Source organism: Cuculus canorus, chromosome 2 (assembly GCF_017976375.1).
Source record: "Cuculus canorus isolate bCucCan1 chromosome 2, bCucCan1.pri, whole genome shotgun sequence".
NCBI classification, from domain to species: Eukaryota; Metazoa; Chordata; class Aves; order Cuculiformes; family Cuculidae; genus Cuculus; species Cuculus canorus.
In genome coordinates this window covers 65,708,383-65,731,537 of record NC_071402.1, presented here as the reverse complement: position 1 = coordinate 65,731,537, position 23,155 = coordinate 65,708,383, and the positions used below count along the sequence as shown (strand labels likewise).

Genomic DNA, 23,155 nt, shown 5'->3' with positions numbered 1-23,155 from the left:
CCTGCAGTTGCACAGTGTCCCTGGAGGGGAAAAAAGCAGAAGAGAACAGCTGGAGGCCACACGCTCACGAGCTTCTATGTTGCTGCTTTCTCCTCACAACTTGTCCCTGTTTATTGCTATTCCCAGCACTCACTGGAAAACCTCTGTGAGAAAGTTTATTGCATGAGTGTAATCTCTGGTTATAAACTTTTCTATACAGTTTTTCAAGTCACAAATGGAATTTAGAATTTATTATAATCTATAATTATTCTCATAGAAGTTCTAAAGAGTTTTGTTTCAAAAGATATGCTCATTATCTTAATCATTTAAAAATAGACAAAGCAAAGTTTTTCACATTATTTTGACAGAGGGTTTAGGTGAGAACCTCATAGGACACATCTTGTTTACTCACTTAAATGCCTTTGTAGGTGTAGTTCTTTCTGTATTAGCATAAATGTAGATCATATTAACTAATCATTTCTTTCTGTAGCTACTGCTCTAAAATATTTTTCCAGGTCAGGTTTCAGACTGTAAATATTTCTACTTTTCCAGGATATTTTTTTCAATCTAGCTAGAGCTTTCTATATGTTTAACAAAAAGCTGCATGCTGGATACCCCCTAGTATACACAAATATTTCACTAAGTATATATGAGAGATCTCAAGTCTGAAAAGGAGGTTCAAAAATTTACTTTGTGTAACCATACCAACAGTTCAACAAATTATTAAGAACCATCTGCTGAAAATGAACCAGCATATGGATACCTAAAGACATGTTCGTCATTATTGTTCAATCTTTGACATCAATAAAGAGGAGTGTTTTGCAATTTGCTTAGGTTTGGGATTTTTTTTTTTTTTTATTATGAATATTTACCACTGGACCAAGTAATCCATGATACTTACAGTGCAGTGTAAATTATTCAGGTACACCTTCATGGTTTATTAATACACAGATACAGTACTTCCTAGAGCAATATGAGAGGAAACCAAATTATTTTATTACTTCTTTCCCCAAATAGCTATAACTATAAATTTAAAGTCCAGAGCTTCAAAAATAAACAATGTAATCCTAGAATCCATATTTAGATGTAAAATAAGCATCTTGTTTTCCATAAGAGCTGATAAGCCAAAATGCCAGCCAGAGAACAATCGGAATCACATTTCTAAAATTTACATTCATATAAATATGGATCGGGAAGCTAAATCTCAAGGTCCTGTCACAGAAAGAAGTTTAGCTAATGAACTGTACATCTAGGAGAAAAATCTGCTTTTGAAGTAATTTATGTATGTAAATTTCAGCATGGTGCAGTTTGATAAGGCTAAACCTCAGCGGCAGTGAAAACAATGAAAACTGTGTGTGAAACGTTACTGCTTATAAACAGTACTACAACCATAATTTCTATGTATTATGAGACTAATAGATGACAGAGAAATAAAGAACATGTCGCTATATGGTATGAGGCAATTTATTTGTGAATAGCTTGAAATTGGATTGTAAATGTAATCAAGTGCATTGATGGCCTCAGCTATTTGGTAGTGATGTAGTATGCTTTCCCACAAAATTGTTCATTAAAGAAAATATTAAAGCCTAGATATTTTAATGTTATCTCAAACAAAATCAGAGCATTTCTTCCAGACCATTCAAATGTTTTGTGCACTTTTTTTCCCTAAAGATGGAGATCCCATTTAGCACTATAGATGAAAATTCAAATCCCTGGTAGAAATCCTCCACACTTATAGCCCATGTAATCTTTGGCTAGTAGTTGCATTTCCCTCTAAGGTGAATTTGACCTGCTTTGGTGATGGAATATGCAGCTCAAGGCAGCATACTCAGCTTTACTCATAATAGAGTGCAGAAGTTAAAATAATGCTAAGGTCCATTTCTAAGGCTGTTCTCCAAAACACTGGATAGCAAGAATGGTTGGTTCTAACACTGTCATATCTGATTTCTTTAGTGCCATTTTGGTTTTTAAGATTACAATGTTTTCCATTTTTGTCCTTTCAAGGGAGTTTTGTGAAACTGACGGTGTTATATTGCTCTGTGTGCTTCCTAAGTTTGAATTGGCAATGTTGGTAAAACAATCATCTCTCTGATTCTCCAATACTTTGTAGCCATGATGGAGTCTCGGGCTTTCAAAGATAAGGAATTTTATATTTTCTTGAAGCTATCACTGAATCCTTCCCCTTCTCTAATCTCTTTAAAATTTGTATCTTCTGCTCCTTCTATGGAGCATATCCCTGAGAAGTTCTATCTCTCTTTATATGAAATGGAAAGGAGGAAGGGTGTTTTTTAAACGTATAGCTACTCCTGGCAGCAAGGTGTAGAGTCAACACATCCACATTTGTAGTGCACTTACTGCGAGAGTGAGTATGCCCAAAAATGCTCTACAATTATTCTGAGCATGAGTCAGCAAAGAAGACACGTTCTAAAAATGTGCTTTATCAGGCAAGTGACTGTAGCTGTTTAATTCTCAAACAGAATGTTTTTAGTCATATCCAATTGTCCATTATTATTAGTTGTACCACACAGTCCATTAAACTGGAAAGCAGCAAAAATCATCAAATTCGCAGACTGCAGGGGTCACAGTAGATCCTCACAGAAAAGAAATTGTTTTTTAATTTATAAGTGGATATACAAATCTTTCATCAAATTAAAGGGGAGTAAAATGTCTTAAGCTTAGCTTTTTACTATGAGTGGCTTACTGGTCAAAAAAAGCTTGCTACTACAAAGTATGCTTTTAAAAATGTCAGCATTCACTCATTAAAGCTACTGTAATTGCAGTCTGAAAATGTTCCCAATGCTAATTATAGAACCTATTATAGGAAATACTTGTAATAGCTGTTGTAAAAAACATTGTGGAGTTATTAGGAACAAGTGCATAATGTGTTTTCAATAGTCCTTTTTTTCTCATTCCATTACACAATAGAAATTAAGAATATATTAGAGAATATTTTTCTAAAATATTAATAGCTATAATAGCTCGAAGATAGATATCTGCCCTGGCCCACGTAGGGCAAAGTTCAGCTGTCTGCCACTGACTCTGCATCATCCCCTCATGGCACCATCCCACCTGTGCTGGCACAGTCGCCGTAGGGGACCAACCATAAGGTGTTTCCCAGTTAATCATATGGGGAGAAATGAAAGGGTAGTTTGTGCAATGGGGAGAGTATCCTGAAGGCAAGATTAGGAGTGGTTATATGGTTACTTTTTCCAGCCTTGCAGACTTTATCATTTTTTTTCTACCCAAACTCTGTTATTTTTAATCTTACTCCTCAAGTTTAGAGGGAGGACTCTTATCAGCATAGTTTCTTTATGTAGCAGGGAGAGGAAAAATTTGGTTTCAGATTTCTGAAAGCTTCAATAATTGCTGTCAGTGATATTCCTTTAATGGAATAAGGTCTAAGAATCTTCGCAGAACGGTCCTTTAAAGAGACTTTCTCTCTATAGATTCCATCCCAGGAGTGTGGGGAAGGAACAAACAGAAAAAATAATCACAAAAACAAATTAAAAAAAAAGTTATTATCTTTCTTTATCCACCTGGTACCAGAAAGCAAGGGACAGATCTGTCAGCTGTGCTAGAGCTGTATTCCCAGCCTTGCCATCTTTCTATGAATTCATTGAAAACAAACAAACCAACCAAAAAACCAACACAACACTAAGATTTAACAGATACTTCTTTAAATTTAAAGAGATTTTATTCTGACAAAGGGAGGTAAAGTTCACAGTAACAGAGAAAGTGACCCTGGGAAAAAAAAATATACAGGATGAAATTAACTTATCAGTCCATACTGGAAACTTATTTGTGGAACTCAGTACAAACCTAATATTGCATCCTGGAGAAGATTGTAAGTCTTCATAGATTAGACTCTGTTCTTGGTTTAGAACAGAGTTCACCTTTAAGGTTCATATTATGTACATTTGCAAAATTTGTTTCTAATAAAGTAAAAGATAACAAAATGTTTGCCTTAGTCTTAACTGAAAAAAAAAGCAGTGTTTAATTGTGGTTGTTAGCCAGATTGCCAGCTGATCTTATAAATTGGTTGAGGATGAGGTCCTTCAATACACAATGGGTGTGCTTTAGAAAGAAAATGGAAAAAAGCCTCGCAAAACATCTGTGAAATAATAACCAAATGGGTAGTTGAAGTTGCCACAGCAGGTAGTATGGCCTGTGATAATTCTAGAAGATCCCCAAGAGCTTCATGAGCAGAAACTTTATCCCAAAACTCTAGATAGATTTTATATTTCCTGTGATCAGACTGCAAGGTCTGTGGAATATAAGGACTTTGATCTTGAACTTGTCTTCATGGTCACAAATTTTCAGAAAAATTGTGATTGTTGATGTTGATGTCAGTAGTGATGTTGCTGAGGAGAAAATGACTTACCAGTTTCTGTTTGAAGTGAATTTCTTTTGAGGACAGATAGCTTCATATCCAGATATACAGTCCAGACTGGCAGCAATGACATTTTTAACAGTGGGCAGATCTGCCAGGATGAGACAGATTCACCTATCCAATCACAGATGGTAGAAAATATTACTCACAGATGCTGTATGAGAGCTTGGCTTCAGCAAGGAGTCAGGAGCACTCACAAAAATGGGATTTATTAGCTACCATGCATTTCTCCCAAGAAAGATGTGCTGTGTGCTAGAAGGAGGGTAAAAAAAGGCAAAAAATAAGAATCTTCCTCTGAAAGAAGAATGATATATTTAATTGTAAGGAGACTCAGTTGCTCATAACTTTCTTTTGTCAGACAGACAAACTGTTGGATTCACAGGATCTGAGTCAAGACTCCTTCAGTGCATCTGGTGTTTCCCAAGGAGGGAATGTACTGAACTTAAGGAGTGCTGGTGGGTGGGAGTGGTGGCCGGGGAGAGGGAAAGCTGGGCTTCCTGAGGGTGGAGGAGGAAGATCAGCAGACCTTTTGGAATTGCTGCTAGTGATATACCAGCAGCATTTCTCAGAGTAAGTTTATGTTAGGGCAAACTGCTTATCACCAGCAGAAGTGAAAAATAATTGAATCTCAATGTCTCATTCTGAAAAGATAGCAGTTCTATGAAGAGTTCTGCTTCAGAGCTGCATTACTGCAATGGCTTTACCAAGGACAGATCAGGGTCATTATGGGTGAGTGGGACAGCTTCAGGAACCCGGCTTTCACCCTGCTTGCCCTTCGTGCAGCATTGGAAGCACTGTGTTTTACAGAGCTCATTACAGTAGGACAGATCGCTTCCTCAGGTTGTCTTATGGGATTTCTTTTACTTGCCTTCCTCCTGGCTGTCTGGCAGAAGAGAGGGATGAATAACACCTGCTGCCAGTGACAGCTGCTGTTATGCACCTCTCTCCTTCTGTCCAGAAAAGGGCCATTCACAATGTAACACAGGAATAAGTGCTCCAGAAGGTATCCAAGGAAGAGCTCCACTGTCTGCTATATTTCTGCTTTTATTGTAATAATTAACTGCCCCACTCCCCCAAAGAGGTTAACAAACCTACATATGAAATAAGGTGTGAATATTGTCCTGTAGTGTGAGGTCACATCCAAATAAAAGATGCACAACAGCAAGGAAAGGGCAGTTAGCAATGTGATCCTGAATAAGAAGTATTAATAGGAGATTACCTTTAACTCTGTTAGTGAGTGGATTATCAGTATTGTTGCTTTTAGGTGTTCTTTCACTGTTTTACATCTGACATTGCTGCACCAGTTTCGTTAGTATTGGCGAGTGTTTGTAAATCTATATCTAATACAACCCTACTTTCAATATCATTACAGTCCATACAAATTTGGAAGACAATGGGATAGTTGTCACATTCTTTACCTGTCCTAGGTAAAATGTTCACTATTTTCACTAGACAGATAAGAGAAGGCATCATTACTGATGTTTGGGGCTTTTTTACAGGAAAATTTTATGGTTCCGTATAGAGGACGGACACATTTCTGGCAGATCTATGTATTTTTAGCTGGGGGGAGATCGTGAGGAAGGGAGGGACATGTTTCAGGACACTGATTTTTCTGATTCTGAGTTGTACCCAAAATGAATGGGATAAATTTTGAAGGCTTTTGCCTCTGCCCACTGGCTACTGAGAAAGGCTAGACGCATAACGGTTAAACAGACGTCAGTAAAATAAACCCCATCAATTAAGAAGAAAGCCTAACTGAAATATGCCAGTGAAACAAATTACCTAGCCATTTAAGAGGGAGAAAAATAAATTTGGGGTTAGGTGTCTAAATTTTATCTAAAACCAGATTCTGTTCAGATTTCATTCCCCATTATTTCCTCTCTTAGTGTCTTCACTCATGCTATGAGAAGTACTAGGTATGTTTCACCCAAGTCCTGTTTATAAGCACTAGATAAGAGATTAAAAAGTGCATGTGCTTTTTCTACAGCGGGTAACCTCAGTGGTTAAGAGTCCTTCTTCAGTTTTACTCCACCCTTCCACTCCAGGCATGTCTGTGCTATCTCTGATGTGACAGACATACTATTTTATTACTTGTGCAAACATGTGGAAGGCATAATTTCTGTTCTTTATGATGATAGATTTAAATAACTGGTTTCAGGATATGAAAATAATGCATCAAATCCTTTAAGTCATTCTGATTGCTAGCCTTTGTTTTACGCTTGATTTACTCCAAATGATTTATAAAATAATCTAGTAAATTAACAGTGGTGCACAATATTGCAGAAACTTCTTTCAAAATGATATATCTCACTAGATAAAATGAAATAAACTTTCTAAAATTCCTCTTACGTTATGTCAAATTGTGTTCCATTTTATCATTTCCTTAAGCTTGGTAGGAATTCAATGCAAATACAATTTATTCTGGGCAGGAATACCAGCCTCTCCTGTAGTAAGATTAGCTGACACTTCTGGCTTTGTAACGCTTTTTCAAAATCCTAACAAGTTTATCAAATTGAACTGAACTAATCCCAACTTTATTAAGCTGCTCAGGCTTAATATTTTTTGAATATTTCATTCGGATTCATTTGGAAAACCAATTGTTTCTGAGAACCAAAACTAGGAAAAAAATACATGTTTTTTCCATGTTAAAACAATTTGGCACTATCTTTTGAATGATGGATATGTGTTCATCAGTAATAAAAGTATATATTAATTTCAAAAGCAATAACATAGGCACAAGAGGACTGATACAGATTGCATGCAACTCTACGAGGCTGTAGTACGTGGTTTGTCTTGTTATTGTCCTGTTATTTTTATTAGCAGCTCTTGTTTTCTTTTTTTGAACTTAAATTTCATGCAAAATTAAAAACGTATTTTCAGTTGCATGGGCATAAAAGCCTCTAACCTTTGTAATATAGAAAAAATACATCATCCCTTTCTGCTCCCTGGGCAACAGAGGCAAACATTATACACACACAAAACCTCAAAAATGAACTTATCTTTTAATACCTTGCAAGTGTTTTCCATACCTAAGAAGATTATGAAAAGGTGAACACTGTAAATCTTAGTGAAAACTATCTCAACTCCTGCTATTCTGAGGGATGTAATAAACTTTTCCACATTTGCATACATAAATATAATAGTGACTCTCTAGACTATTTTTTTTTCATTTTCCAGGAGTTAATATTAAATCTAGACTTCAATATTAATATTTAAGAGTCCTCAAAAAAATTTTAGAGGTCAGAATGCACCTTAGATACTTCCAATAACTGTGAAGTGAACTGAAATAATTTGTGTCTTCTTGCATCCATCTTCTGATATTTCTGAAACATTTCTTGGTTCATTGTTAAAAACCACTTTTATTAGCAACCTGTGTTTTTTCCCAATGTAGGAATAAAGCTGTGCAGGGATTTATCTATGGCTCATGGGAATCTCCCCTTTTTTCTTTTTTTCTTTTTTTTTTTCTGTCTCTCCAGATCATTAAAGACCAGAAGCTACTGGTGATAGTTGGAGGGATGCTACTGATTGATCTTTGCATCCTGATTTGCTGGCAGGTTGTGGATCCTTTGAGAAGGACAGTGGAAAAGTATAACATGGAGGTATGTCCTCAAGCCCAAGAAATGCTTATGGTTACATATCAATATCTACAGCTTTCTGTAAGACCAAGCTAAAGATGCATTAGGTTATATGAAAGCAGGTCAAGCTTTGTATTTGGGGGGAAGAAGCTTTCTGTTTTTTAAAAAGCAAATAGAAATTAAATAACTGTAGCCGAAAGAAATTGTTTCTATATTTGAAGGTGCCACATTTCTGTCACTCCTGAAAGATGTTAGATGAAAGTGTTGCAAACACAGGAGTGTCCTCTGCTAAGACTCTCTATTAGAGTCTGTTGCATAAATAATAGATTATCAGAACCCATTAGCAGATTTTAGTAAGAGCTCATTCAAGTACAGGAGAGGTCACTGATTAGACTGCATTATTTGTGGAGATGTTTAGGAATTATGTTACCTACTGCTGTATTTATTTTCAGTAATAGTGTGTGCACACACACATACTCATTCTTCCTATTTTAATGTCATTCCCAGAAAGGTCATGCTAGAAATTTTGATAGGAAGGAGGTAATAGCTTAGTACTACCTGTACAAATTTTTGAGCAATCTGGTAGGTTTCTAGAAGTAGAGCTTTCCGGACAAAATGACAGCAAAAAAACATGGCAACAACAATGCAGAAACGGGAAAAAAAAAATCTATTTGTATGCAGATTAGCAGCACTTGAGAGTTCATCATGTCCAACCTGGAAACTAGTGATTTCTGAAAACTAGATTATATGAGGACAATGCAGAAATTTTATTCTGTTCTCCAATACTTGGCAATCAGTAAGAAAAAAACCAGTAGTTTTCTCTTCTGATGTTAATGTTTGCAAGAAAAGGTATATTTTATTCCATTGTTTTCACTTTGGACTTACTTTGTAGTGTAGCTCTGGAGTTTTATAAGGATAATGTTTTACTTCTTATTTGCATATAGTATACAGACAACATTTAGACTGATGCTTCCTAAACTGCAATGGATGTTGTTCAAGAAATCACTTCAGAGTCTGAAAAGATACCTGTCAATCGTTCCCTAGAGTTTGAACTCTTTTTTAAGAGAATCCTCATTTTTTACAGTTGTCAATAAAAAATGTAAAATATAAGTGACATTTGTCCTGTGCAGACACTTCCACTCTATGTTTGTGGAGCTTGGAACAACAGCAGCATGTCTATAGCCTTGTTCATTACATTCCAGCTGCATTGCAACTGATATTTCAATTGTCCATGTTGTTATCTGCTTACTGTTCCTATAACCCCAAATATAGTGTATGAGCAGTCACAAAACCCTATTGAAATAATACTCATTTCAGGGCTGTGGATAACGTCTTAGAAGGACTTCTACTTTTTTCCCTCATCACTTGGAAGCCGTAACAAAAGATCCCGATATCTGATCTTAGCAGAATCACTCTAGTGAAATTTCTGTAGGTAGTGGCTCTAACTGTGAAGTTATCATACTGTAAATACCACATATTTGAAAAATTATGTTTACTGCACTTTTAAGTGATTGCATTTTCCGTCTGAACTTATCAGTGTATATTCTTCAGCGGTGTAATGTTTACCATTAAAAACTTTGTGGATTTCTTCCACATTTGGTACTTTTAGACTACAGGGCTGTACACCAGTTGCCTGAACTTTGTATTAGAACTTGCATTCTCTGGGTGCTATGTAAGCCCACATGTGCAAACTCACATTCGTTGAATGTACACACGAGAATGTGTAATGTTTTGGGCACTTAGTATAGAATTTACCTAAAGTTACTCTTAGAGCTCTTTGCTGTGACTGTAGGTTGTGCAGAATGGTTTTTTTAGTTAGTAGATTTGGTAAGGGAAGGAAATAAAAATACTGTATAAACAAGTTTGGTCATTAAAATACCACACATGTTTTTAGCATATATAAAGCAGTGAGGTGAACTGCAATTTGCTTTTCTGAAGCAAACCTCTTCAGGTCTCAGAAACTCCTTTGTGAAAAAGTGACTTACAATTGTATCTGCCTTTCTTAAAAAAAAAAAAATTAATTGCTTTTTTGATTTTAGGCCTTTAAAATGCATTCTGCAATGGTGAATTCTTTAGTTGTGCTTGCCTGAGCAGTTATTATCTTTTGTGTGTTGGAAAAGTACATATCACGTAGTAAACACTACTAAGGCAAATTTCTGCTTTATTTCAGGAATATTGTGTCACTTATATTTCTGGTCCCACTTGCTTTTATGAAATAATTTTAAAGGGATATTTTATCTCAGTTACTCATTGGCTTCCTATGTGCAAGTTCTGCATTTGGATGATATTGGATGATCCTTTATTAATTGTGTCTTCATAAACACATCAATCAATATAACAAGGACAAGGAGCCTAAAAAGTGACAGTGTCTTTTGCTGTTTGGCATTGTTCACAAAACAATTCATTTGAATACCAACACCAGCAAGTTATCAAGCACTTTAAAAATCCAGACTCCTTTTCCAGAGTTGTTCATAAAGTCAAGCTATCAATGTCTTAAAAACTGAGGATGGGAAGGGAAGTAAAGACACTGGTGGTGACTCCATCTCTGAGAGTAGAAATCAGATGGGATGTTGGGTCTGTCAATTTTCAGACTTGTGTCTGGCGTTCTGACCACTTTTGTATTGCCTACTGTAGGCTTGATTCTCACAAAATGCAAAAGCATTTTCTAACACAAAATACTTCTCAGCTTCAAGCAGCAGTATAAGAAACGGGAATTAGTCCATAATGTTACCTCTATTCATGTGCTTCACTTGTCACACCAGCTTTAACATTTCTCCTTTTGCTAATGTTTCAGAATAGTGAAGAGGTCAATCAATTTTTCTCAGTAGCTTCTTTCTAGGCTGACCTTGGAATTTGCTTTTTTAATTGTAATTCACTTTTTTTTTGTTGTAATCAAAATGCTTTGTAGTTATGATCTGATCTCAACTAGGTTCTTGCCAGACTAAGTTTCTCCTAGTCGTGTGAACTGGAGTACATCCTTCCTCCCTATCTTGTTGGTCAGGCTCTTGTACTTGACAGGCCATGAGGAATTACAGTGCTTCTGTTTATGTGGCTGTGGAAGAGGTGGCAAGGCTCTATCACCTTTTTCCAACCATCTGGATCTTGCCCTGTTTTTTAAGAAGGCAATGTTTTTTGCAAGGGTATTTTGTGGTTTCTTTTTCCTGCTGCCTAGCAAACTTTGTTTGCCAGTCTCAGTCAAACCACACAATGTAGATACAGCTCTTAAGGACACAGCACTGCAACAGATTTGATGGCAACAGCCAGCTGTATGGAAGAGAGGTTCTAGTAGTGTTTTCCCTAAGAGGAGTGTTTCAGAGTGAATTTACCTCTCTGTCAAAAGACAAACTTTATAAATGACGTGCTATGAGAGCTTCACACTTAATTAGACACAGAGAATCCGGCTGCAAGACAAAAAATACATAGGAAACCAGCTTGCTCTAATTTCAGTTGCTCACTGGTATACCTATGTTGGAATGAAATCACAGTTTGAAACAGCAAAATCCTTTACAAAGTGGAATCTGTTCTCCTGTGCAACAGCCCATGACATAATTGAATTAGGAACTTGCTACACTTCAGTGAAGTCTGTGTGTAGACATACGGTCACAGTCACCTCTTGCTTCTAATGCAGTGGTGTAATACTTCTTTTACTCTAGTTTAGGTTGAAAGCCTCTGGCTAGCTTGTCTTCTCCCAGGCCTATGACACAGATGGAATCACCGTGTCCACGTAAGGCAACCAATGGCAGTGTTTAATAAATAAGAACTTGATTACTAGGGGAGATGGACTAGATTTTATAATTCTCAAGGTAAAGAGGTCTTGCATTAGTATTAGACTCAATAAAAGTAATACTTTGCATATTGGATGCAAATATTTCTTGGATAATTTTAAAACATGTTTATCTAGGGCAGCATCCTTTATGTTCCTTGATGGAGTAATACTACTGAGGGAGTAATATACATTGCAAGAGCAAAAAAAGGTCTATGCAAACTGGACAAATGTGCTGCTCAGAGTAACTCGTTTAGGAGCAGTAACTGCTTCGTAATTCAACGGATTAGATAACACATGAAAAGAGAAATAACCCTTCGTTTCATTCTGAAGAGGATACAGAATCTGTTCCAACGCATTGATGTTTGAAGGACTTTTATGTAGATGTAAACAGAATGTTCTTAGTTTTGAGAGGCCCGAAGAAGCAACAACAACCAAAAAAGATCAGCGGAGTGCTACTCTGCTTCAGAACAGGGAACAACATAAAACTGAAGAAGCCTCTTAAGGACACTTTGAAGAGGATACTGTAGAGAGTTAAACCTTTGTAGGTGGTCTAGAGAGTATTAAAAATACCGTATTTGAGACACAGAGTAAATACATGCCACACAGCAAGACTTGAAAAAGAAGAGACTCAGCATGATGAGACAGCATGAAGACATCCTTCAAAAAAACAAAGTTGTGCCCAAATGAGGAAAATGAAAGGATCAAAAAGTCTGGTAAATTAAATGTAGAACACAGTACAGCAATCAAAAAAAAAAAAAAAAAAAAAAACTTGAAAGGCAAAACAATGAATAATAAATCTTTCTCTAAATATCAATAGCAGGAAGTTTGGGGACAATATCTGGTCAGAATGTAAGAGCATTACTTGCAGAAAACAAGGTCATTTAGAGTGATTAAATGATTGCTTTGCTACTTTGTTCAGCCAAATTCTTTATGGAAGAAGTTGTGGAGATTGCTATGCAGGAACCCTTTTGATGAACTCACTGAGGAGTGACTGGAGTAACTGGTAGGAATAGGGAAAGTGATCAGAAATAAATCACTGGAAACATTGTTTTCTAAAGCAATAAAAAGGTGTAATAGTCAGACTACTGACAGCAGTATGTTATCATTAGGTCAAAACTGCTTTGATATCTGAGTGAAAAGTTGAAAATGTTCTGTCGTGTTTTCAAGACAATGGAAACCTCAGACTTGTAAGTTAATGTCTGTAACAGGCCAATTTATAAAACCTATAACCAGAACTGGAATTAGAAGTAAATATGCTACATTGAGGAACAGTTGGCATGGAGTGTGTGAAGGAACGAATCATTCAAAAATTCAGTGAAGTTCTTTGAAGAAGTTAGCAGGCATGTGAACTGAAGCTAGCATAGCCTGCTAGGTCTCTAGAAAGGACTCAACAATTTCTTTCATCAAAGGCTTTTATGGAAATGAAATAGTCATGGAATAAGAGAGGAGCTGTCAAATGGATATAAAATTCTTTAGAAAGGGAAATGGATTAAGGGATAACTAAAAGTTCATTTTCCAGGAAGGAGGGAGCTAGCCTGTAGAGTTCTTCAGGACAAGTCACAGCCTCTGCTAGGATCTGTGTTGTTCAGCAGAAGAGGAAGAGGATGATGAGATGAAAAAAATTTAGTGGTCATAGTGAGTTATTCCAGAGAGTAAAAATGAGGGCTGATTGAAAGAATTCTGGAGGAATGCTGCAAACTTACCATAAAGTGAAATGGTCTTTTCTGATTGCAGTTGCAGCAGCAAACCTAGAGATTATTGTCTCATTTGCTATGCGAAGTCTTACTGATATAGAGGAAGAAGGGATTTTAGATTTTGATTTTAAGTTCAGCTAGAGGAAACCCATAAGCAGACTAGGTAAATACAGCACGTCTTTCATATTTTTGAATAAAGCAGAACAAGCCTGACATAAAGCAACTAAAACTGCCTAAGTTTTTCATTCAAATAACTAACCCAGAACAAAATTACAATGTTAGCTGACTTGACACAACTCTGCAAGTGCCCAAAGATGTTGAGTATACTCTCAGCAGATGGAAGCAAGTGCAGCGAGACTGGAGGAACAAATGTTATTCTTGAGTATCTGAATTTAACTGGGATATGATGTAAAGAAAACTCAAAAAAAAAAGTTGATATGTTAGGTGTGAAAGGAAAGGAAGGGTAAAAGCATGTCCAAGGTGAGCACGATGCTATACCCTAATAGTTATATTAGTTAACTAGGAGCAGAAGCCACCAAATATAAAATTTTTCTTCATGACAACGTTTTGTCTTGTGAAACTGATTTGTCTGTGCATTTTTAAGTAAAAGATGTGTGAAAACTGAGATTCAGCTGTACAGATGTACATTGAGTACCATTTTCATTTGAAATTTTACTTAAGTCCTAGATTAGTTGCCTGCATTATTTTCTTTCATATTCTTTAATATTCTTTTGAAATATGTTTTTTTGCAACTTTTAAGATTGTTTTTTCCTAGTACTTGTCTTCAGTCATGACACTGCTGCTGTAACAACTGAAAAATACTCTGGCCCGAAATTATGTACAGAGGGTTTGGGGGAGTTGTGTGTTTGTATACACATGAGAAAATTATGGAAGTAACATAGGTCTGGAATTGGTAAATATGTCTGGTTCAAATTCACATGTTCAAGTAGAATTATGTAGATTCTTTGCTGTTTTGAAATAATCTGATCATATTCTTTTTCTCTTTCTGCATTTGTATATATGCATTTGTATATATGCATTTGTATATATGCATAAACAGATTTGTTTAGGGTGTATTGTTTACATTGTACTGTTCAATCATCCAGCAGCTGGATTAGAAAGAACTTTGTCAAACCTACATTATGAAATGAAGAATATAATTGGCTGAAGTAGTTTCTGGGGGTGTTCAGCCTAATGCAGGTCAGAGCTTGTTAGTCAATTTGTTCTCCAAGTATCATTACACCCATCTGTTTCCCCTACTATTTTTTAAATAAATTTAATTTCTTTCCTTCCAATTTGAAGTATTACAGACTGTGGGAGCCAAATGTCTCCCGAAATCTGTAGCTTGCTTTCAAACATTGCCGTTGTAGCTCACAGCAGGAGGCCCGCCAGCAGTAGCTGAAACTGAGAAGTCTTACTTGCATCTGCTGGGGCTCGCTGGTGGCTGGCAGCCATTCCAGAGAGGAGGAGAATGAATAGCCATTAGAGTCAACTGCAAACCTTCCACCAGCCCAAAGGATCTAGAGCAGGTCCAAAGAAAGAGTAAATATTAAAGAGCGAAAGCTGGTTTACTTCTCTTTCTCGATTGACATCAGTTTCCAAGGAAACGGAACAAAAAGTGAGAACTGGGAGCCAGCAGCTGAGATTGACTCAGCTGGTGGCTAGTTCTGCTTCTGTTGCCATGGAAACTCATATCAAATTGGCAAAAATAAAGAAATAGGGCAGGGTCAGTTCCAAAATGGCAGGATGAATGGCTGCTGCTTCAGCTACTTACTAAGATGAGGCTTGCTGGTATTTATTCCTCTTCAATAAGCAATTCAAATTTTAGTTCTGGATTCATTACTCACTTCCCAATAAATGCTACTTCCCAACTTCAGGAACACAGGACCGACTATAATAGACCAGACTTGCAATTTGCCTGGTTTAACAGCTTATAGCTGGCACAAATAATTTCTGAGGTGGATGCTAGAAACGTGTAGTGCATATCTGAGAGTTCATCTGTCACGCTTACGTTTTCAGCCGTGATTCACAATGAATACTGATTTCAAATGTACAGCTGTATATATGTTATAACACTGTTATACGTCCACTATTTGAATATTTCTGTTATTCCTATAAATGTCAGTTAGTTTTGACTCTCGCTGGCTTTTCACATTTTAGTGTAATTGCTAATTAGGTGCTGTAGGAAGAACTTCCTTTTTCAGTTTTGGAAATATTGTTTTTCAGTCCCACTGAGCATATGATTTTTTTCTTTTCGGGATAAAGAATGGAATCTTCCACGTCTTCTTTTGCGGTACCATTCATTATTTCACATGTGTTTACTATGCATCCTTATTTTCCTCTTCTCTCTTTGGTAGACAGTCTTAGTCTTACCAAGCTCTTTTTTCCTATGACATAGAAACCCTAGAGCATCCTCTTTACTTGGTATGACTAATATTGCATATTTTAGAAGACCCGTGTAATGGTTTTATCTATTATTCATCCTGTTCTTTATGTTTAGTGTATTCTTTTTCTCTGTTGTACATCATTAGACATAAGTTTGGACTTTACTGTCAAAGTGATTCCCAGATCACTTCTATGCACTAATTAAGACCCCTAGAAAATGTGTAAGTAGTTCCACTGGTTTTAAGTGAAAATGGCTTTACAATTACTGAAATTGAATTAAATTTGTCATCATATAGCCCACTCATCCTAGCTACTCTCCTAAAAAACCTTTAGATTTAATTAACCTCAATATTTTTGCCTGCACGTTTTCTTGCTTGAGCAATGCTGATATTAGAATGGAATTATGGTTCTTAGAGTGGAAGTATCACTCTGGAGTATGGAATCATGATACTGTTTTTTTGTTCATATAATTATATTTCTTGTGCTGTTGTTACGTAGTCACGTCTGGCATATTGCTGCTGCTTTGTGAACACTTTGCCATAGCTCCTCTGGTTCTAAAGACTCAGCCACCAGTGTTACCCAGCAGGACCCATCCAGCCCACTGCATTTGGCAATCCAGACTATTTTTCTCCCTTTGGGATTTCGAGGTATAATCCCCAGTCCTAAGAGAAATAGACTGTTACAGGAAAGGAAATCAGATGGCAGCCATCTAATACCAGTAAAGTCATTAGGTACTTGCAGATTATAAGCAGCCATTTACTGCTTTTGGTAACCACACTACTGAAATTGCTATGTATAATGTGAGACTACCAGTAAATGAATCACAACCTAATCACTATTAAAAGCACCGGATGTATCATCTAACAGTCATACCTGGCTGGTTCACACAGAAGGCACTGTGACAGTTTTGCTTATTCACCGAAGATGCTGAGTATATGATAGGCCCAATGGCATTTCTTCACTTTAAACTTCACATACATAGGATGCATTCATTCAAATTTATTCCCCTGAAGGCTGAAGCTATAGCCAAAGGTAACATTGATTTTATGCTCCCTTATAAGGCTGCAAACAGCTACAGAGATGGTGTAGGACAACACTGATGCTTTTTTGGCAGTCAGGAACTGACTACCAAATAGCAATATACTTGACTTCAGGATAGTTCAGCATTCGTTCAGCAGTGCTACACCTGCAAGGGCTTAGAAGCTCATCTCCTCATACTCTTTCCTTGTTCTTTCAGAGATAAATGTCTGAGGGATCTTTGGATACATTTTTAATTAAACTGCATGTCAAGATTTAGAGGCATTATAATCCAGACAGGAATATACAAACAAGAAAACTCTCCCTCTATCAAACCCCGATGCCTGATTAAGAAAAAATTCTAGAAAACAGACTCCAGGAACTGATTAATCTTCTTTGTTGCATTCCGTCCTGGGCATTCAGTGTTCACCCCTTCCTAGCCCTGTAACATCTCTCTGTTGTTTTCAGGAAGCTATAGACAAAGACGGATTTTAATGCTTGTGTCTGGAAACAGATACTGAAGCAGATGAAATGAAGCATAATTAATTACACCAAGAATATGCTGAGGCTGCTCTACAGACCAATAAAATCCTTCTACTGGACTTTTCTGAAGATGGCTAAATCTGTGCTAAAATAGCTATTTAGGATAACAAATTGACTAATGTAATTAATGCTTCTTTGGGGAAAGATTATTCCCTTGTTCCTTCTAATATTTAATTGGCTGATACTGAAGAGACACACCCGAGATATCCTGGTACGCCTTTGACATACTTTTAGTCGTGAGAAATCTTATGGAGAAGGCAAGTCTCAACTTATGAGTAACTATAGTCAGTATCATTCACTGGAATGTCCTGAGTTCTGGCCAAGTCATTGTACTGAAACACTTAATTGGCAAGGATGGATTAGTCCTGTTGTTAACGGGGAGAAGCAAGCCCTCTAGACAGCTGCCACTAGATCTTCATGCAGTGCTTGACCATCAAGCAATGCTCTCATCTAAAAGAGGCACCTTGGCTTTGCACTAAAACCACTTCAGTGCTTCTCAGACCTAATAGGTACTGAAGTACTTCTACTTTAGAGGCAACGTGCTGTGTGTAGCACTCCTGTTTCTACCAGATACAGGGAGGCACTTGGTGAACTAGCAAGACAGCATGGGCACGCACACAGACAATAAGCAGATGGCAGAGTGCTGAAAACTTAACCTATGTAAAACAGGCTTTATTCTGGTGGGGAGAGGGCCTGAAGAATGACCTCCATACACAAAGCCATCTTCTTTATCTGTGCACCACAGGTCATTTCACTCTATTAGTTAGTTCCCCTGGATTTCTCACTGGTGCTAAGCACCCTTAAAGAGCAGCATTCGTAAGTAATACTATACCATATTTGTACCTAGACCTGGAAGACAATGTTCCACCCTGGCAAACCAATGAAGTCTTGGTTATTTATACCTTGTTGTATGCAAATCCAATGTAATATATGTGGACATGAAAATACAGATATTTTGAAAACTATTAAAAAAAAAATGTTACTGCCAGCACAGGATATTTTCTGCAAGTGCCATAGGCCATTCTTTGCTTCAGTTTCCCATACAATAGTAGATCAAGGCCTCTGGATGTCTGTATTTTATGTACGGAGAGATCACTTCACTTCAGAAGGTAAAGTTGTTTCTTCTATAATAAGTATGCTCTAAAAATTGAAATGTATATTTCACATGTAAGTAGGAAAAAGCTTTTCTGAGATCTGCCAGAATGAATTAATGAACTTTTCTACAAGAATTGCAGATTATCACAAATCTCCTTACTTCTAGAAAAGCAAGGTTTGTTTCTGAATTAGCTCTCTTCAGCATAAATATCCAGCACAATGTGTTTATGCATATGTGCTTTTATTTTAAAAAATCCTGCTGTATGTTCCTCTCTCTCTCAGGATAAAAGAGAAGAGACATAATAGCTGTTAACCACACTGATAATGGGACCAATATGCACTGGTAATGCTGCAATGACATATATTCTTAAAAGCTATAAAAGTGGGAGATCTTTGCTTTATAATGGCCTGAATCACTCTAAAGTCTACTTTTCAACCTGTCTTTGTTGTTATACCTCCAGCAGCTGCATCTGTACTCTGGAAAGGGCATGCCTTCCTCCTGTGCTTCTTCACTCTCCTGTAATTCTTTTTCTTTCCTGTATCAACATTCCTCGTACTAACCGAGTTTTATCTCATGCTCACTTTCACTACCATAATCTGCAGGTCTTTAATAAAACTGTGTGAGAGGAGAGCAAACTTGTGGTAGGCACAGCTTTATATCAGTACCTACATAGGAGCAGCTGTTAAAGTCTGGCAGTGATCTGTCTGCAGGTGGACATGGTTTAAATGCCACCAGGCTGGTGTTGCTGTGCTTGTGCACAGTCAACTCAAGGCTTCCCAGTAAGATCTGATTTAATGGTTTTGCGTGAGAACCGTATACAAATGTTTACTAACTTATGTGAAAGCAGTGGAGTGAGTTCCTAGTGAATGAGGGTGGGGTGGGACCTAAGGTGAAAGTCTTGGGTAGGTGGCCAAAGGTAGCTGAGAACAGACACAGAGGATTGAAGGGGGCAGGGGAGAGCTGAGCTTGCTGTTGTCACTGATTGTCCAAAAGATGTGGAACTAGTGCCTTATAAAGGGAAAGACGCACTCCCTAGAGATGTAGCTGCCTAGCAGCCCTCCTTTTTTTCTTTTTTGCTGGTAGTTTATGCAGCATGCATTGTTTCCTCTTTGTATAGGCTGGTAGGCAGCAAGAGTACTGCACCTCACAGGTCCTCTTCTATGATCTGCAGCAGCTGTCTACTTGTTCTACGCCACTGCTTCTAAAGTCTGTGTCCAAGTCTCTTCCTCTGTGAGGGAAGTAATCTTACAGCTTACAAAAATGCTTCTATATATTCCTAGACATCATTCTCATACCATGTCCGTTAACAGCCTTTAAAATGTAGGACCAGCAGTAAGCCCTTCAGTACTCTGACTTCAAAACCAGTATGACAATACATTTTCATTGGGTTTTGTCAAACTACATTTTTTGTTAACTTATTTTTGACAACTAAGCAGCAATGTTACTCCTGCACATATATTATGAATACTTAATATATAATTCTATTCAAAATTTTCTTAGTCTTGGTGGAATAATTAATTTCTGTTACCTGAAAAAAAAAGATCTGATGTAGGAATTCTGTCAACATTCTGTTCACCAGAAAATGCTGAATCTTCACTCTTCTTTCTTGCTTCTCATCTTGACTCCAGCAATGTCATGGATCCATTTGCTTGATTTTCAGGAACATCTAAAGAAACTGTCTTGTCTTTCAACTACTTGCTTTTGAACATCTGTATTAGCCATCTAATTTTTCTCATGTAATGTTCTTTTCTCCAATACATATTTTTTTTTGTATCAACTTCCATATTATGTTTATATTATAAAGGAATCCTAGTTATCTCAGATAACATTTCAGATGTAAGTGTCTTGGTGTACTGATTTCTTTAGTATTGCTGCTTTATTCAATAATTTTGATTTATTCTGGGATACTTTATTGCTTTCTAATGCAGTTGGTAGTTCCTTTATTACTAGTATTATATCAGCTTAGGGTTTACAAGGCTAGAATGTGTGTTCTATGGAAATACCTTTCTTATAGTGTAAAATCATTATGCCTGCCTTTGTGTAATTCCTCATTAATAAATAAATATTGTCTAATTCTTAGCAGAAGAATCTCTTCTGATGTGTGCTACAAAATTAGGTACTCCAAAAGGCACATATTTGTAAAGAAATGCCTCTCTAAATGTTTAATTTCAGTGTGTTGCACATAGATGTGTGTGTATATTTATATATTTGAATGAATGTGTGTCTTTATATATACATATGTATTAAGTGTTGACTGTTGATGTTTCGGTTCTGGTATCTAGTCAGGGATAACTCTGATGGCCCCATGTCTAGTCAAAGTCAACTCTTTTCTCCTTTCTCCTTTTTCTAAAACTTGTTGTACGTGTATTTTTCCAAGAGACACAGAGAAAGAGCAGGGAGTCGCTTTTGATTTCTGGCAGTCTTGAATGTGACTTTGAAGAAGCTCTCATGGAATGGTGTAGAACTGAAATATAAGTGAAAAGACACGTTTCTGCTTGTGATAGGCAAAAAGCTGGATATCTCCCCTCTTATAGATTTCTGTGTGCTTGTTACTTCTCTGCAGAAAGGAATTTTGATCTAACAGCTTTGATTAAACCCCTCTTATTTTGTGGGACTATTGCAAATACAAGTGGAACAGAACACCGACATCACAAATTTGTAGAGCTAATGATAGAAAGTAATCTACTATGGAATTTTCTATTTGCAATAATACCATTGAACCAGCACATAATTTTGTGCAGCAGATGAAAGCAAAATGAAAATTTCTTACTGTCAATGTGGAGGAGTTCTTCAGCTTTCTTATATAGGTTGAAGACGCATATCTTTAATGTTTTCATTGGGGTTTAATCTTACAATAATGCTGCAAGCAAAGTTTTAAAGCAAAGTTTTTTTTCATTTTCTTCATTTGCATGTACTAATATAGAAGAAAGAACAGCCAGTTAAAGCACTGTGGAGACACATTCAGGACGGAAATGTATGTGTGATGGCGAATCATCAAACAACATTCTAAGAAATGGCATTACAACAGAATTAGGTTGAAACAAGATAGTGAAGATCACTGCAGGGGCAGAAGTGTGATAATTTGCATATTGTTCCTATTTTGCCAGCGTTTGAGAGGTTTTTTTAGTAAATTAATAAAATTTTAATTAATCTGAAATGACAGTCATATCAGAAATGATCGAAGTAATTATTTAAGCAGTTAAAATTATGAACTTTGACAAGTCATTTTCACAAGTCCATATGACATTGATTTCAAAAAAATAAATCCCAAGCAACATTTCTGTTTTCAGTGAAAATTAAATTATAGATGAAACTGAGTGTAGATAAATCCCAGGTGATTGTAGGATCTTGATACGGTAGTACATAGTTATAGGCAAACATCATCCTCATGCTTGGTAGGGGTTAAAAAGGCAAACCAAGTCTAAGGAATTATAAAAAAAGAAGTAAGTAGAGATGGCATTGGATACCTCATCCTTTTCATGTCCTTTGTCACCAGGTCTCCTATCCCATTCAGTGGTAGGCCCTCATTTTACTTAACCTCCCTTTTGCTGTTGATAGACCTGCAAAAGTCCTCCATGTCACCCTTCATGTCTCACCCAAGATTTAACCACAGATTGGCTTTGGCTCCCCTAATCTCATTCCTGCACATGCAGTGTTACTATATTCCTCTGGTTTCACCTGTCCTGGCTTTAACCTCTTGTACAATTACTTTTTAGGTCTTACTTGAGTCAGGAGTTCCTTGTTCATACGTGCAGGCCTTTTACTGCTGTTACTTGATTTTCTCCAAGTAGAGATGGTCCATTTTTATACTTGGAGGAGGTGATTCTTGAAAGTGAACCAGCTTTCCATGTCTGCTTTTTATCTCCTGTTGGGATCCTTCCAAGAAAATCCTTCAGCAGTCCGAAGTGTGCTGTCCTGTAACCTAGGGTTGCTTGTCCTGTAATCTAGGCATGCTATTTGCCTCGTTTCCTCCTTCCAGGATCACAGACTCCACCATCTCATGATCACAGCCACCAGGGTTGCTACCAACTCTCTCCTCCTCCAACACTTCTGCCTTTGTATCCCATCTAGGAGAGTGCCTCCTCTCATCAGATCATCCATCACCTATGTCAGGAACTTTTCATCAATGTAGTCCACAGTCTTTCCAGCATATACCTGGGCGTTTAAGTCCCCCATGAGTAGCAGGATATGCAAACATGGAGGTTTTTCCCTGTTGTCTGAATACAGCCTTATCAACTTCTTTCTGATCAGGTGGTGAGTAGTAAACACCAACCACAACATAAACCACTTTGTTCTACACTCTAATCTTAACCCATATGCTCTGGACTGGCTCATCATCCATCCCAAGGCAGAGCTCAATGTGTTCCCACTGCTATCTCATGTAAAGAGCAACTTTCCTTTTTTCCCTTCTCAGCCTGTTCCTTCCTATTTATCTGTTGCATCACTCCAGTCACAGGAGCCTTCCCACCACATCTCTGTGACCACAACGAGGATGCAGCCCTGCATTCTGTCTGTTCTCCATGCTGCGTGCATGCGTTGGTGTACAGGCACATCAAAGAGATGCTCTATCATGCTGACTTCCCAGAAAAAGTGTGAACACTTCATCTATTGTTCTCTTCGCCCCATCCACCAGGCATTTACATGCATGTTCTTCATGTGTTCTTCCTTCATTTTGTTGTTTTCAAGCTCTTTCTTGTCCACCTCACCCTG

The 23,155-nt window shown here is 37.2% G+C and overlaps 1 protein-coding gene across 2 annotated transcripts in view; it reads left to right on the top strand.

Moving 5' to 3' along the window:
• Window positions 1–23,155, top strand: part of GABBR2 (gamma-aminobutyric acid type B receptor subunit 2) — a 476,939-nt gene that overhangs the window by 330,542 nt on the left and 123,242 nt on the right. For both annotated transcript variants that reach the window (XM_054057392.1, XM_054057393.1), the window contains exon 13: window positions 7,846–7,968. In XM_054057392.1, the coding sequence (XP_053913367.1) occupies window positions 7,846–7,968 (123 nt within the window). The remainder of the gene's footprint in view (window positions 1–7,845; window positions 7,969–23,155) is intronic.